Below are 16,976 nucleotides of genomic sequence, written 5' to 3' on the forward strand. Positions count from 1 at the left end.
GAGTTGCTAAGCCATTCTAAGTGTAATTTAGTTGATTCGAAGCTACTATAAAAGTTGTTTTGTCTCATAAATATCATACATTCATCTCATTTAATTCAAAGCCACTATTGCATCACTATTAACATTTTGTTTATTTATTTATTTTATCAGTATTTTAATCTTATACATAACCTGCATTAATTAACAATTCGATAAGCAAATAATCACAACATAGTATAAACTAAAGTCGCTATGTTGTCTGTGTGTCCCTATTTATGATTAAATCTTTAAAACTACGACACGGATTTTGATACGGTTTTTTAAATAGATATAGTGACTCGAGGTTTTAGTATACAGGGTCACTTGTAAAATACCAGCAACCTCGCAGGATAAGATATCTAATATCATAATTCATAAGTAACAACAATTTTGTTCTGCAACTTTTGATAATTTCGAAGCCTCGGGCGGAAAGCTAGGTAGTAATGAATAGGTAAATAACTCAAAAAAAAAACAATATTATATTCATACAAATATACAAAATACGTATAACAACAGTTGTGATATTTGGCAGAGTCACGACAACGCAAAAATTCGCTTCATTCCACACAAAAGTTCCAAGGTCTGCCGCTATGCCACACTAATTTCACATTCCAACCCATCCCAGAAACTTTGAATTAAATAAATATACTGAAGAATAATAGTTTAGTGGTTAAGGTTTAGTTCATTGAAAAGGTGAAACAAAGTGGGTTTAAAAATTGAAGTGTATTTTTTAAAAGCTGTAGTGGTTTCATTCGCAGAAGGAATATTTTAGCAATATTTTCCATGGCTGCTCTGCATAAATTAACATAATAAATTTATAAATATAAAGCAAATTATGAAAGTACCAGAGGTAAGCGCGTTCAATCAAACAAACTCCAAACATTTACCAACATAATATTATTTTATATCAACATCGATTAAATCGATGAAAGAAAATATTCAGAAATTATACCGGCCGACTTGATAACCTCCTCCTTTTTTTTGAATTCGGTTAAAAATGGGCAATGGGCATGGCATTTTCAGTAGATAAATTAGAGTAGAGTGTATTACAATTTAAAATTAATGTTTAACTATTTTTTTTTATTTATCCCCGCTGTATAGCGGTAAAATATTAATAAATAATACGAAAAGTTTTAAATTGAAAGAATCATCATTTTATGTAATAACCAAATCTATTAGAAGTTTGAACTTATACCTTTTACAATACATAATATGGGTACGTAAATCTGTCCTTATACAAGTTACAACCTACTTCTATATTTTTTCTCTAACGTCTTTCTCTCTACGTCTGCAATGTCGAAGTCTCTTCAAATTCATACAATTGAGAAGCATCCACGCAGTCAAATCCTTGTCATTTACTTGAGCAGTTCGTTTATTATAAGAAGTATTTTGTATTGAAATTCCAAAACCCCAGGGGCTTTAAATACGATATCTTACTTCTTAAATGGCCATTGACTCAAGCAAATTGTCGATCTAAATAAATTACTGTGGAATTTATTCGATTCATTATTTTAACAAAATGCCGCATTTCGTGAATATTTTCGACGTTGTTGTAATTAAACGAAATAAATTATATATTTTAGCTTTTCATAGAATAAGGGAGGAATGTATTTGTTTTATTAACAAATGCCAGTACTAATACATTACATACCTGAAAATGATAAAATAGACGATGATGGAAAATATCTACAATAAACTGTATTCAATTAAATTTTCTTTCTTTCCAGACAGCAGGATGGCCGGGTCGCGTGAAAGGTTACTGTACGACAGAAGATCAGACTTTGACTATGAATATGACAGAAGACGACGCTACGAGCCAAACCGCTACGAAGCAAGCCGTTCCGAAGTGAACCGTTCCGAACCAAACCGGTACAGAAGTGAGAGATTCCAACGAATCGAACGTCCACGTAGAAACGGTTACGTTTACGAAGACATATATTCCGATTTCGACGAAGCGCAGGGCCGCTTGTCACTATTTAGACCAATTAGACCAGAATACTTGAACCTACCAACTAATTATACTAAATACAACTCCCTTCCCAGACCTCATTACAACGAAAGAAGATATAAGAAAGACTATTACGACTTTAGAATCGAAGAAAGAAGGCCGCGAGAGCCGTACGATTATGAACGAAATAAGCGCAGAACTGAATACGCAAAACCAAAAAATGTGGCTGTTTGCAAGCCTCTTCGTATACCAGAACAAAATGTACGTTATTGGACAACCGATATACCCAAAGAGAGGAAAAAGAAAGATGAAACAAAGAAAATAGTGAAGTTTTCAGAAGTATCGGGTTGCCAGAAAATGGTGGTCGATGATCCAGTTTGCGGAAAGAAAACCGTAGCAGCTAGGGAGTTAGAGGTATCCTTGGACCAAATGATACAAAATGGTTATTTCGAGAAGCATAATATTCCGATACTGAATGATAAAAAGGATGATACAGTGAAAGTTCCGAACGGAAAGTGCTTATCAGCAGAGACGCCGGCACCGCGCAGATACCGGCATTTACCGCAGGTATGTTCGCTTGAGATTTTATCATGTCCATATTATCTAATATGCTAAGCTACAATGCGGTTAGCAAGCAAGTTGAAACGGCTCTTTTCTCTTAGAGTGTTTGGTGTCTGCATGCAGATCTTGTTTTTAACTTTTTACTTTTTAATACTAAATATTGTATACGAGAGAAACTTCTACAACATGTTTTGAGATAACAATGTATATCACTACATAGTGTGCAAGTCGCTGTCGCTCTCTATGTATACCGAAATCTTTAAAACTACGCAATGGATTTTGAAGCGGATATAGAGTGATTCAAGAGGAAGGATTAAGAACATAATTTCTTAAGTTTTTATAAAAAGGACGAAGTCACGCGCGGAAAACTGAAGTAACAATAAAAACATATAACTGAAGTTCAAATTACAATACCAGTAAACACTCAGGCTCTGAAATAGAAACATTATGACATATAACGTGATTATGAAACATATTTATATAGATTATGCCATTAAGTTTAGTCAAGATGGATAATTACGGGCATTAGCCGACCCGAGTTGGGGTCCGTCCTTGACCAAAGGGTCTATGTAGGCACTATGTAGTACATGATCGTTATAACGCTAAGTATTACATTAAAATCTGTTACATTTCAATTTTGCAAAATGTATTTTTCATTTTTAAGTAACTTGTAACTCAATTAGTTAAAATGAAAAACTGGTTTTTTGCATGTATCCTTCATAACACACACGTTAACACATCTAGTCAGTTTATAAGTTGCTTTATCAGCTGCTTAATTAACTGCCTAGCCATTATATTTAACGATGCGGTTTAACGTTATCCGCGTTTTTATTTTTTAATACTTTATAAAATCCATATAAGTAAGTACAGGAAAAATGTTCGGTTTCTTCCAATAAAGTCAGATGTATTATTACAGGATAGATATGGGATAGATACTATAAACTAACTAATAACTATAAATATTATATAGACTAAATACTAATCCATACAATAACCCATCTCCATACTAAATTTCTTCCAGACCCAAAATTCGTAGCAGTAACTAACATCTTATCCTCACAAACTTTCACGGTTATAATATTAAACTTCTTACTTTAGTGGGATTATATTCATCGAGACATTGTACATAATACAGCTATATATTATCTGTGGCTATCTTTTCGATAGTTTTGACCTCTACTCGAGATAAGTATATAATCTATGAACATATTTATATTTATAACTATTGGCTTAACATTTACTATGATATTATGGGCGGGGCATAATCTTCATTGATTTTTACTTGACCGATATGGTAGGGCAAAATTTTCTTTGTTAATCTCGGACAAAACTGACTGAGAACCCGAGATTTATGTTTCGTTTTACACAAGTGTGTTTTAAACACTTCTAAATTGAATTAAAGCCTACAGTATAAAACGTGTTTATTTTCTTACTTAGATAATATCTATCGCGTAATACCTAAAAAGTATGTACTTAACCTACATAAAGTTTTTCTTACCTGTAAATTATATATATCTGTAAATTATTAGCCAGTGATTCAATAGTTTTTGCGTAAGTGAGGTTTGAAAATGTTCATCTCCATCAACAAAGTTGCATTTAAATGTCTTGAATATGGGATGTCATATTATATTTTGACCTATCATTTTGCTTACGTTAAAGGTCAATAAAAAGTAGAAGATAAATTCGGTATACCTACATCTTCAATAAAATTAAATAAAGATAACAATTAACATAGTGTACTAATTTGAAAATAACGAATCAAATTGTAATAGTGTATTTTTCTTTAAAATTTTCACTTAATAGCTAAAAACTACGTTATAAATTTTGATAATTATAACACATAGCGCAGCATTTCAAAATATTATATTGTATTACACGTTTTTCATTATTCAAAAACTACTATACTTTCGCAAAATGTCTTTATATTTTGTATTCAATACGATTTCAGAGGCCTACACCACCGAAACTAGCGCCACCGAACATTTTATTTTTTTACTCCTTAACCAGATCAAATTTAAAAAATCTAGCTCGGTACTTTGCTAGTATATTACTTGTAGTATTTTTGGTATTACTTTTCACTATTCTAACTGTTCATTATTCTAGAGAACTTTTGATTACCGCCAAAAGTGGCCACTTTTGGCGGTAATCAAAAGTTCTCCTAATTTACCGAATGCAAAATAATGAAAAGTAATACCAAAAATACTACAAGTAATATACTAGCAAAGTACCGAGCTAGATTTTTTAAATTTGATCTGGTTTAGGAGTAAAAAAATAAAATGTTGGGGGGGCGCTAGTTTCGGTGGTGTAGTCGCCTTCAGTCCTAATATCTACGAATCTGATAATAGTTATGATGTAAGCTTTCTGATCCCCAATCGGCTTGACTCATCACGTTACAATTTGACGCAGAAATGATTTATTCTCTCTGTTAGTGGCAGATTAATAATTAGGTCAGCGCCATTGAACTAGCGAGTAAGAGAGCGGAGAGCGATTTGAAAAAGTTATAGGTGTTTTTGTTAATTTATCGCAATAGGACATAGGAGTAAACGAGCGAAGCAAGCTTGCCTGCGAAGCGAGTGTCGGGCGGCGAGTGCTTCTTATTGTGTGAATTTAAAATGGTTTCCAGTACCAAAGGCCTGTCCATAATCTTATGGTAAATCAATTATGATTTACCATGTTCAGAACACGTCTTGACTTTTCTTCATTACGCGTCGTAGTCGAATAACATGTCACTCACGACACGAGCTTCGCATTTGAAGAAAGAAAGAAAGTTTATTTGCTCTATCTATGATTTTCACAACACGAGTTTACTTTGTGAATTTGTTCGTTCCGTCATTTTAGTATGAATACGTTTTGAACATTTTTTTTTTTTGCTATAATAAAATAATTGTATAAAGAACGACAATCTTGTAAGAGCGATTGTGATATTTGATCGTAACATAAACGCATGAAGACTTTGTCCGAACATAGAAGACAACGCACGGTATAAAAAATAGTTCCAAAAAACGCCATTTGCGTAGCCCAGCCCGTGGTAACCACAAAGTCCAGCGCTTACCGGATTTCTTCCTAAGAGAATTATTTCACGATGAATGCCAGCTATGGTCAGTTCCATGACTTTAGAAGCTTTGTGTACAATTTGCCTTTTGTCAAGGAATTATGAAAGCGCTAATTGAAATACTAGTCTTTGTAGAGATGGCGCTAGTGCTATGCGTAAAATCGGCTCAGTTTATTTTAAAGTTTTAAAAATAGATAAAGTGCTCAAAACTAGGAAAAAAAGTGTTTAAAGGATTATATAAGTTATAAATATATAGTACAAATGTTATCTATGTGAAGAAGACACGATCAAAGTGAAAAATATAGTAATAAAAAGAACGACAGTAAGAAGAGAAATACATAACATTCTATATCAATGGCTTAACCACTTATTAATAATATAAGAGATAAAAGTACGCAGCAAAGTAAATATTTAAACCAAAATAACATCAACCCAAGAACCTTTCAGGTAAAAAACGTAAGTTATTTCAAAGAAGATTTCATATTATTAACGTACAAATTTGACGTGTAATGACATAACAAAAAGACTCAGCTGATTGCAAGATAAAATTGCAATAAGCGACATCTAGCGACAAGCAAGTACCGTATATAAAGATTTTCATTTATTAGAAACGAATGCTAAATTATATTAATTAAATTGATCCTATAACTTTACGAAATAAATATGGATAATATAACCCTGAGAAAAAAGCCACTCCGAAAGCAAAAATCCGAAACTAACCTTCAAGATATTATATTAAATGAATCTATATCATCATGTTTATCAAACTCAAGCTCTTCAGATTTTTCTACAAATCTACAGTCAACATCCGACATATCTGTAATATATAAGGAGACTCAAAACCTAAATCAATTAAAAACGCAACTAACGTCAACGCAAGATTCAATTAAAAGCCTTACAGAGGAATATTATAACCTAAAAATGAAATTGCGACAAAACGAAAAAAATATAGACTTTTTGAAAAATTTAATAGTTAACTCCAATCAATTGAATAAATCCTACAATACATTAAATATAACGCCTTTAAAAAAACAAATGTTGAATATAAGTTTTAAGACACCAAGACACTCACCTTTGAAGCGCTTCAACAACAATTTTATACACAACACTTATCCGAAAATAAAGAAAAATATGTTTACTTGCACAGAACAAAAACTTTATCAAGAAAAAATTACACAACCGAATGAAAACACCATGAAATACTGTATAAACGCAACACAAATGATCATTCAAGATAATATGAATAATAATCGTTCTACCTGCATTAACAAATGTAATACTGAAAACAAACTTATCACAACAGATGTCAGCACGAACCACCAAAAACGTAAAATTGTGATAATAGGCGATGAACGCACTAAAAACCTATCAATTTGTATGCACAACAAAAGGAGATATGAATGGAACGACAGATATGAGGTATTTGGCCTAACGAAACCCTATGCTACTAGCCAGGAAATATTAAATAATTGTGAAAAGTTAATTCAATCTATCAACCAAGAAGATGTAATAGTATTGGGAATAGGTTCAAATGATAAAAATCCATACAACTTAATATCAGGGTTACTTTCTTTTATATGTAAATTGAAAAACAATAAAATATTTGTATTAAATGTGAAACAAAATCGTTATTTAAATGAAAAATTACTAAATGAACAATTAAAATTATTTTTAAGAGGACATACAAATTGTACCTATATCAATATTGATGGAAATTACAAATACTATAATTATGGATTAAATTATTTGGAAAACTTAACTAATAAATTGAATATCGAAATTGACAGTATTGAGTACAAAAAAATATATTTAAATATTAAACATATTGCCAAAAAACTGAAAGAACAATGTACACTACAAAATGTACAAAATAATTTGAGCTACTCTAAAATAAAAAAAGGCACAATTCCTTATTATTTCACTATGAGTAAAAAAGAAAATCTTAATAAAATAATAAATAAGACTAATAATACATCAAAAAGTACACCACCAGAATATCCAGCAGAAAATAATGAGCTTTTTCGTTCCTAAAACAAATTATCTAACAATTCTGCATCAAAATATAGCTGGCGCCACTAGTAAATCAGAAGAATTATATCTTGCAATTTCACAATTAAATACAACTTCACAGATAGATATCATATGTTTGTGTGAAACCTTTATAAAAATGGGAAATGAACGATTACTTCAACTACCAGGCTATAAAGTGCGTTCATCATATTCACGAAAGCAAAAAAGGGGAGGAACTTGCATATTAGTGAAACAAGATATTCCATGCACTAATTTAGACTACTTTAAGGATTATTCCTGTGATTTATATTTTGAATGTTGTGGAATTTATCTAAAACACTTAAACACGATAGTTATCTGTATATATAGAGTACCCGGACTTAATATTAACATTTTTGTTGAAAGGCTCCAAGATTTATTACAAGTTATTTTAGTTAACAACAAAAAGGTAATATTGTGTGGGGACTGGAATATTGATGTACTAAAAAATACTAAGCTATCGTATGAACTAAATAAGGTAAAGCACCCAATGCTCGACAACGCACCATTGTTCGACACTAAAAAACTAAACGCAAAAAAATAACACTATTATACGTTTTTCGAACGCACCAAAGCATTGAGCCATAGACAACTGTCACTAACTTGTCATTGTGGATGACATTTCCTACATTCGGCCATTTTGTACAAAATGGTGAAGGTGTGAACATCGACCGGCGGACAACTCTTTCGGAAATCCAGTTTTACTAGCGGAATCCTTAAGGAGGTGAGTAGCAAATATTGCACATAACTTATGTTTGGTTTGATTTACCGAGATTGATAATTATTTATTTGATTGGAGATGAAATTCAATAACTTTTAGCAGGTTTTTAGTAATGAGAGTTTAAGTTGAGATGCCAAAACACGCTTGTCGATCATTGGATATTTTTTCATCGCATTTTCTAATTATCGACAAATGTCGAAATATAATTTTTTCATAATATAAGCAGCTTGATTTGTAATTTAGCTAAGTGTTTCAAGCACTTTATAAAAAAACATCTTCCATCTAGATTGTCAAACTGTTTCCAATGATCGACAGCCGTGTCGATGATTGGGTATACCATACAATCCAATAATCGACATAAGTTTTTTTTTGACAGAAATGGCGCCTAAAAAAATTACACGCCTGCACAAATGGCTCAGGCTATAGAAGCGGTCAAAAAGGCGAAAAAATTACAACTGCAGCAAACAAGTATGGTGTGCCCAGGATTACCCTATATGACAAAATTTCAGGTAAAACTCCAGTCGAGTATTCTATGGGTCCTAGTACCTATTTGTCTACAGAAGCAGAAAACCATTTAGAAAAATGGGTAATTGACATGGCAGGATTCCCATTACAAGAGACGAATTGCTTGACAGTGTGCAACGCATTATTATGGACCAGAAGATAAAAACGCCTTTTACTGACGATAGGCCAGGCAAGAAATGGTATAATCTTTTTCTAAAAAGACATCCTGCTTTGTCTGAGCGAACAGCACAAAATTTAACAACGGCGCGAGATGCAGTAACGGAAGAAAATATAAAAAAATGGTTTAAAGAAGTTGAATCATATATACAAGAAAACGTTCTAAAAGAAGCTTCGGAAGACCCTCAAAGAATTTTTAATACGGACGAGAGCGCCTTCTATTTGTCCCCTAAAGCCGGGAAAGTTCTTGCAAGAAAAGGTGACAAACATAGATCGATCATCTGGAGACGATAAGGACAATTTGACAGTGTTGTAGATTTGCTCATTTCATGAAATGGCCAACATAGTTTGATCAGATCGTTAAATCGTCAACGTTTCACGATTAGGTCATCCAGATTTGACCAGATCGTCGATCTGGCCAAACGTGAATGGCCATTTCACGAAATGCGACCATTTTTGTTTCTTTTTTAAAAAGCGATTCGCTTCTGGCACTCGCCGGCCGCTGCCGCGGCACGCTCGCTTTACTCGCTCGGCTCGTGCGTTGTTTATTAAAGTCTAACCTAACCTAACCTAACCTATATTTTATACGATCTGGCCAAATGCCGATGACCAAATCGTGAAACGTTGACGATTTAACGATCTGATCAAACTATGTTGGCCATTTCATGAAATGAGCAAATCTACGATATGGCCACGACATATGCCTATGAGAGAGTTCCATCTGCAATTTCATCTCCGTTTCCAAAAGAATGGTCAATTGGACGCACAGCAAGTGATAGAGAGAGATAGAGAGAATAAGTAATGATTGTAGTGCCATTGTTTTTATTTTATGATAATTTAAAACAGTAATAAAAGACTGATTGAGACTTAAAAAGACTCAGGCCTATAAGTTGATTAATAATAAAATACAGTTTTTATTCTTATAATTATTTTTTTATTTAACTTTTTACCTGCATGAACTGTTGATCATTGGATGACGATTAATAGAAGTGTTGATTACTAGATGTCGGTCATTGGAACATGTTGATTACCGGGTGTCGATAAATGGATTTCTGCAGTCGAAGACTGGACCGAAAATAACATTTTTTTATTTTGAAATATCTCTTTATTTTAAAATACTTTACTTGTTTTTAATACAAAATATTATGCAAAGATACCCAAATTGTCTGCCAAAGCAACAAAGAATCATAAAATACCAACAAGAAACTAAATATTAATAAAAACGCTGTAAGAACCCCTTAAAGTGTCGATGATTGGGTGCTTTACCTTACATTGCTAAAAAATTTTAATATTGAATGTCACATAAAGACACCGACAAGACAGGGAGCATGCTTAGACCAGATAGCTACCAATATAAAAAGAGGGGTAATGGCAGAGGTTATTCATCTTGGCCTTTCAGACCATGAAACGGCGCAACTTGTAAAAATAAATATCAGTAAAAAAAAAACAAATTCACATTGGTTTGAAATAAGGAGAGACTACTGCAAATATAATATAAATAAATTTAATGACTGTATATCATCATTGACTTTCTCGGAAATATACGAATCGAACGATATAAATGAGTGTTTCAGAGCATTCCATGAATTATATTCTTTATTTTATAATTTATGTTTTCCATATATTAAGATAAAAATAAGTACAAACAAAACAAACATAAACTGGATAACGAAGGGCTTAAGAAAATGTTGTGTACGGAAACGATACTTGTACTTAAACTATTTATATTCAAATAATAATAAAAAGAACAAATGGAAAAATTACAAGAAGTACACACATATATTAAAAAAGTGTATTTTCAAATCTAAAAGAATACAAAGTGCTAAGTACATACTCAAAAATAAGAATAAAGGCCAAGCTTTATGGAAAATGATATCAAATAACATCAATGAAGTCAGTAATACACAAGAAATAGGTGAGATTATACTCTGTCCACTATAAGAATTGCTTTTTGACAGCTCGACGGTTTATAGCTTTAGTGATGTTCAAAAGATTCTCGATTGTGATATCATTCCGATTATGAATTTTTAACATAATCATTAATCGAATAAATAAATTAAATTAATTAAATTATTACGTAAATGTAATAATAAGTACATATTATAAAGATACATTTTATGTTGCATTTTTGTTTTGTTTATATGTTATTTTATATATCATTTATTAATATAAATACATATATTTTAATTGCTAAAATCTCCAAACGGTTTGACATTATATTACCTATATGTATACTGGTAACATCAACCGACCATCCACCGGCCACAATTTTAACGTCATCCGTCACTCGCAGCAAAACGCCCGTGCCAGTCACACGCATTTATGTTCGCTGAGTGTTCTCTCGCATTTGTTAGTCGCCTTGAGTTGAGTAGTTTTATTCCTCGGTGCATCTTTTGTGAGTGTTTAGATCCATTGATCTTGAAAATGCCGAAAGGACAAGTTTTGAAAGGACAATCCAGACAGTTAGTGCTAAAACTTTGTGATTTCTTTGAGAAAGAAAATCAAAATGGCGGTCCTCTCATACCTTTCTCGCAAGTGCGAAACCGTGTTTCGGTTGCATTGGGTATCAGTCTACCAACTGTGACTAAAATTACGAATGATGCCTACGGTAGGAGCGGCTTGGAAAGAAACAAACCTTCTACACCAAAAAGAAAGCGTCGGCCTCGTAAGGTGACAGGTGTTGATGATTTTGACGCTGATGCCATTCGTCGTCATGTATATGACTACTATTTAAAAAAAGAAATTCCAACTTTAAGAAAACTTATTGTTTCCTTGCAAAGAAGTGGTTTATTTCATGGTCAAAAATCTTCATTGGCCAAAGTTTTAAAAACAATTGGCTTTTCATTTAAAAAATCTGATAAAAGAAAAGTGTTAATGGAACGAACTGATGTTGCTTTGTCACGATGTGACTTTTTAAGAAAGGCAAAAAGAATACAAGATTGGACAAATATTGTTTTTACAGATGAAACATGGCTCAACGCTAACCACACAATATCCCGTTCCTGGACTGACGGTACTGCTGCATCAACCTCCGCAGTACCAATGGGAAAAGGTGAACGCCTCATCATATGTCACGCTGGTACGGCAAAAGGTTTTGTACGAAATGCACTGCTGGCATTCAAATCTAAGAAATCAGGCGATTACCACGAAGAAATGAATGCAGAGGTCTATGAAGAGTGGTTCAAAAACATGCTCCTATCATTGGAAGAACCATCTACAATTTTAATTGATAACGCACCTTACCACTCTCGCCAAATTGATAAAATGCCAACACAAGCTAATAAAAAACATGAAATTATTAATTGGCTTCGCGATAATGGAGAAAATGTGGACGATTCTATGTTAAAAATAGAATTATTACAAATATTAAAAACAAAAAAAAAACCTAAACGCTATGTAATAGATGAAATGGCAGCAGAATATGGCCATATCGTCCTTAGAATTCCTCCTTATCACTGCCAATACAACGCTATAGAGCTCATCTGGGCTCAAGTAAAAGGGCATGCTGCGAGAAGCAATACGAGCCCGCCATTCACAGCGAATAAAATGTTGGCATTACTAAAAGACGCTTGCACCCACGTGACGGCCGAGAACTGGGCAAGAGTGGTGGAGAGAACTAAACGTATCATATTATCTGATTGGGACCGTGATATTGCATTCGACAATATATGCACACAAGACCTTATCCTACATATTACTGAAGACTCCTCATCGGACGAATCCAGTGAAGATTGTAATTCTGACGACTTAGGCTAATAAAATAGATTAAACTACTCTCGTTGTTTTATTTGTTTTTCAAACTAAAAAAAAAGTAAAACTTTATATTATATTAATATTTTATTTGGTTTCTATCTTACAATTTGGTTGTTTTTATGTTTAAATAACATTAACTTAGTAGAAGAATTTTTTATCGGATATATTCACATTTCGATTATTTATAATCTGTGGCACAATAATATTGAATCGTTCTGTGAAGCACATCTCTAAGTGGGCGGTACCTGTCCATAAAGAACAGTATTTTATTGTATGACATTTTTACATAATAAATACAAAATTTCATAGTTGTGAGCTGTCAAAAAGCAAATAATATAATGGACAGAGTATAAAATAAATAATATTGTATATTCCTCAATTAATGACATTTGCGAACAATTCAATAATTATTTCATTGACATGACTAATCAGACGAACTTCCAATTCAATATGACAGACATTAAAAAAACAATGACCTATGAAAATTTAAATTCAATGTTTTTGACCCCAACTAGCGTTGAAGAAGTCTCTAAAATAATTCAATCACTAAAAAATACAAATGCAGTAGGATCCGATGGAATCTGTACAAAGATATTGAAAGTATCAAGTAAATGTATAGCTAGGCCACTATCTTTCTTGATAAATTTATCTATGGAACAAGGAATATTCCCTACTATTCTAAAAACCGCAGTAGTAAAACCTTTGTATAAAAAAGGGGATCCCTCTGATATAAAGAATTATAGACCCATATCATTAATACCTGTGTTTTCAAAAATCTTTGAGAAGGTGGTAGTAGAAAGACTAAAAAATTTCGTAAACATGAATAAATTATTAACTAGACAACAATTTGGCTTCAGAAAAAACAGTTCAACATCCTTAGCTTGTTTTGACTTAGTAAAAGAAGTTATTCAAGCCTTTATTGATAAGAATGCTGCGACAGCTGTATTCCTGGACATGAGTAAAGCGTTTGATTTTGTAGACCATAATTTGCTTTTATATAAACTAGCGAAATATGGGATCAGAGGCAAAGCGAATGAATGGATTGAAAACTATCTCAGAGAAAGGGAGCAATATGTCGAACTAGTAAAATGTGTTAACAAAAATAAAATTATATATAAATCCAGTAGAAGGTTCAATAGCTCCGGAGTGCCACAGGGCAGTATTCTCGGCCCATTTCTATTTCTCATGTATATAAACGACCTGCCAAACATAACCAAACATAAAACAGTTTTATTCGCTGATGATACCACACTTATTGTGAAAGGCAACGCAAGGAATACTTCTTACAAATTAGAAATAGGTAAAGCATTATGTGATATAGTAGGGTGGTTAAAAAGCAATAACCTCCAAATCAACTTTGACAAAACTAAAATGATCCAATTTTGCACTAAAAATACTCGACCAATCGAATTAAAAGTTGATTATGAAAACAAAACCATAGAACAGGTAAAAAGCTACAAGTTTCTGGGTATCCATTTGGACGAAAATTTAAAATGGAATGTGCACATTGAATACATATGTGACAAGATAAACCGATTTGTTTATGTCATAAGACGACTCAGGAACACAGTGTCCATGGAGGCCGCCCTCAATGCTTACCATGCATATGTGTCATCAATCCTCTCATATGGACTTATATTATGGGGGCAATCTTGTGATAGACAAAAGGTGTTTATAGCGCAAAAAAAATGCGTACGGGCCATAGTAGGATTGAGACAAAGAGACAGCTGTAGACCCATATTTGCTAAGCTTCGTATATTAACATTGACATGTATGTATATTAGAGATGTATGCTTATTTGTAAGAAAGCACCCCGAGTATTACACGAAAAAAGGAGAAATTAATACTCAAATTATGACCAGACATCAAAACAAACTTTATTTTCCGACATGTAGAATAAATACTGCGAAAAATAGTATAATTTTTAGAAGCATTACAATATTCAATAAAATACCAGACGATTTTAAAGAATTACCTGTACATATATTCCGTACGAGGTTAATAAACTGGCTAATTACAAAGCAATTTTATGATATAAGTGACTTGACAAATCAAAAATAGAAATTTAAAATTAATGGATATCATATCTGGACATAAATTAATAATATATTTTTTTATATAAGTGTATCTATAAGTGCTGTGGTATATAATATTGTATAATGTAGTTTATAATATATTTGCACGCTCAACTACGAGCAGAATGTTTAAGGATTTATATTATCTGTATCTACAAACATCTGTATTCTACATTCTGCAAATAAAGCAATTTGAATTTTTGAATTTTTTTTTTTTCTGATTTTTATATGAAAATGTGAACATTTTATCTTTCATTTCTAAGCTGTAGGTTTCTCAAGGTCTCATCTTTAAAATATTTTTTAGAATTTAACTGCAATTACATCATGTATAAAGAAGTATTATAGTACTTTTTAAATTAATCTTCTATAAGCGCGTTGAGAGTAAAATTTTAGGATCGCGTCATGGCTCATAGCAATACCATCACGTAATGGAGTAACGCGACGCTTTTGGTTTGGTTTCGAATCTTGGTAAAGAAGTTTCACTTTTGATATGTGTGCTCGGCACATACGCCCTTTTTTAATGTCATGTCAATGTGGATATCACGTAAAAAAATTGTAGAAACATTATAGTAGAATAAGTTAAAGTACATATGAACAACTGCTATTTTTATTAAGAGCCAATTGGTTCATACCATAGTTCATACATTCGATAATGTAGTAATTACATAATTTCAGTACTTAATCCACACTATATGTATAAAGATTAAAGATCACATAATTGAATTATTTGAATACTTACATATCAATTTAATTTACATAAAATCTAATTACGTATAAACTTATTCAGAAGCTGTAGAAATACATTTGTTTGTTTTGTGGATTTACATCACGACCTTTATATAAATTACTAGCTTACCGCCCGCGACTTCGCCCGCTTTGTCTAAAACCTAATAAATTACATATATAGGTACTAAAACCTTCCTCTTGCATCACTCTATCTATTAAAAAAAACCGCATCAAAATCCGCTGCGTAGTTTTAAAGATTTAAACACACAAAGGGACATAGGGACAGAGAAAGCGACTTTGTTTTATACTATGTAGTGAAGTAATATTATCATGTTCTAATTACCTCTAATACATATTAAAATGAAGTAAGTTAATGTATCATCACAATATCAATAGAACCATTTTTATGTTTACAAATTGTAGTCACTAGTTGTACAAACTAAACTGTAACAAAGAACATAATGTCATAATTATTTTCATGTTTACAAATATTATTCAAAGTTTACAAACATAGTAATTAGCATGGTAGCAGTTAGCACGTCATGCCTAATTAACCGTTCTAATAAATAATAAACTATAAATTATAAATAATTTGTGTATTATATGTCGCTAACTACTATATTTATTTAAATATATAGTTTTGGTATGTAGTTATTATTTAATCTGTGGTTTTTGTTTGTAAGAATTATTATCCTTCTAGGCAATTCAATTAAATATTGTTTTTCCATCCCCGCCAAAACTAAAGCACACTAGTCTATTGTTTTTACTTTATCTGTGCAAAACGTCGAAACTATATAACTTTATATGAGAAATGAGGTATTGATGATGACATCTTGATCGTTGATAGACTATATCACATAATAAATTCAACATGGCGCCTAATAGAGGGAAGATATCATATTTTTACGTCGAGAATTTTCATGCTCGTTCCTTCGGATTTTGTTGAACTGTTTTGATGCCGAATGTATATTTTTATAATGCTTAAAAGACAAGAACATACTCATTTTTTAAATAATGGCAAATACAGAAAAATAAGCATAAGACGTTAACGAAATTTCATAAGTCTGAAATTGTTAGAAATAACTTCGAACTTTCGTAGATATGGGTATCACGAAATTTGTCGTCTCTATGAACAAAATCTACCTAAATATAAACTTATTTTCTTTTGTCTGTTAGGTCGTTATAATGTAACTCAAAAACTGCTCTACCGATTTTACAAAATTCTTTTACTTCTAGAAAACATCCTTAGCATGTAACACAGTCTACTTATAATTATTTACTATCCCGGGTGAACTTAATAGAAGAACCTAGTCATGGAATACTACCATATATTCCCTTGTAAGCGGGTTGCCTTAATAAATCTAATTCTAGCAACTTACACACAAGTCGGTT

General features: G+C 32.1%; 1 protein-coding gene across 2 annotated transcripts in view; it reads left to right on the forward strand.

Moving 5' to 3' along the window:
- LOC123703326 (juvenile hormone epoxide hydrolase-like) overlaps nt 1-16,976 on the forward strand; it is a 56,350-nt gene that overhangs the window by 15,461 nt on the left and 23,913 nt on the right. For both annotated transcript variants that reach the window (XM_045651284.1, XM_045651285.1), the window contains one exon: nt 1,746-2,533. In XM_045651284.1, coding sequence (XP_045507240.1) covers nt 1,754-2,533 — 780 coding nt within the window. In that variant the 5' untranslated portion in view covers nt 1,746-1,753. Of the gene's footprint in view, nt 1-1,745; nt 2,534-16,976 lie in introns of those variants that run through there.

The sequence above is a fragment of the Colias croceus genome, chromosome 25 (assembly GCF_905220415.1).
Source record: "Colias croceus chromosome 25, ilColCroc2.1".
In the NCBI taxonomy this organism is placed as follows: Eukaryota; Metazoa; Arthropoda; class Insecta; order Lepidoptera; family Pieridae; genus Colias; species Colias croceus.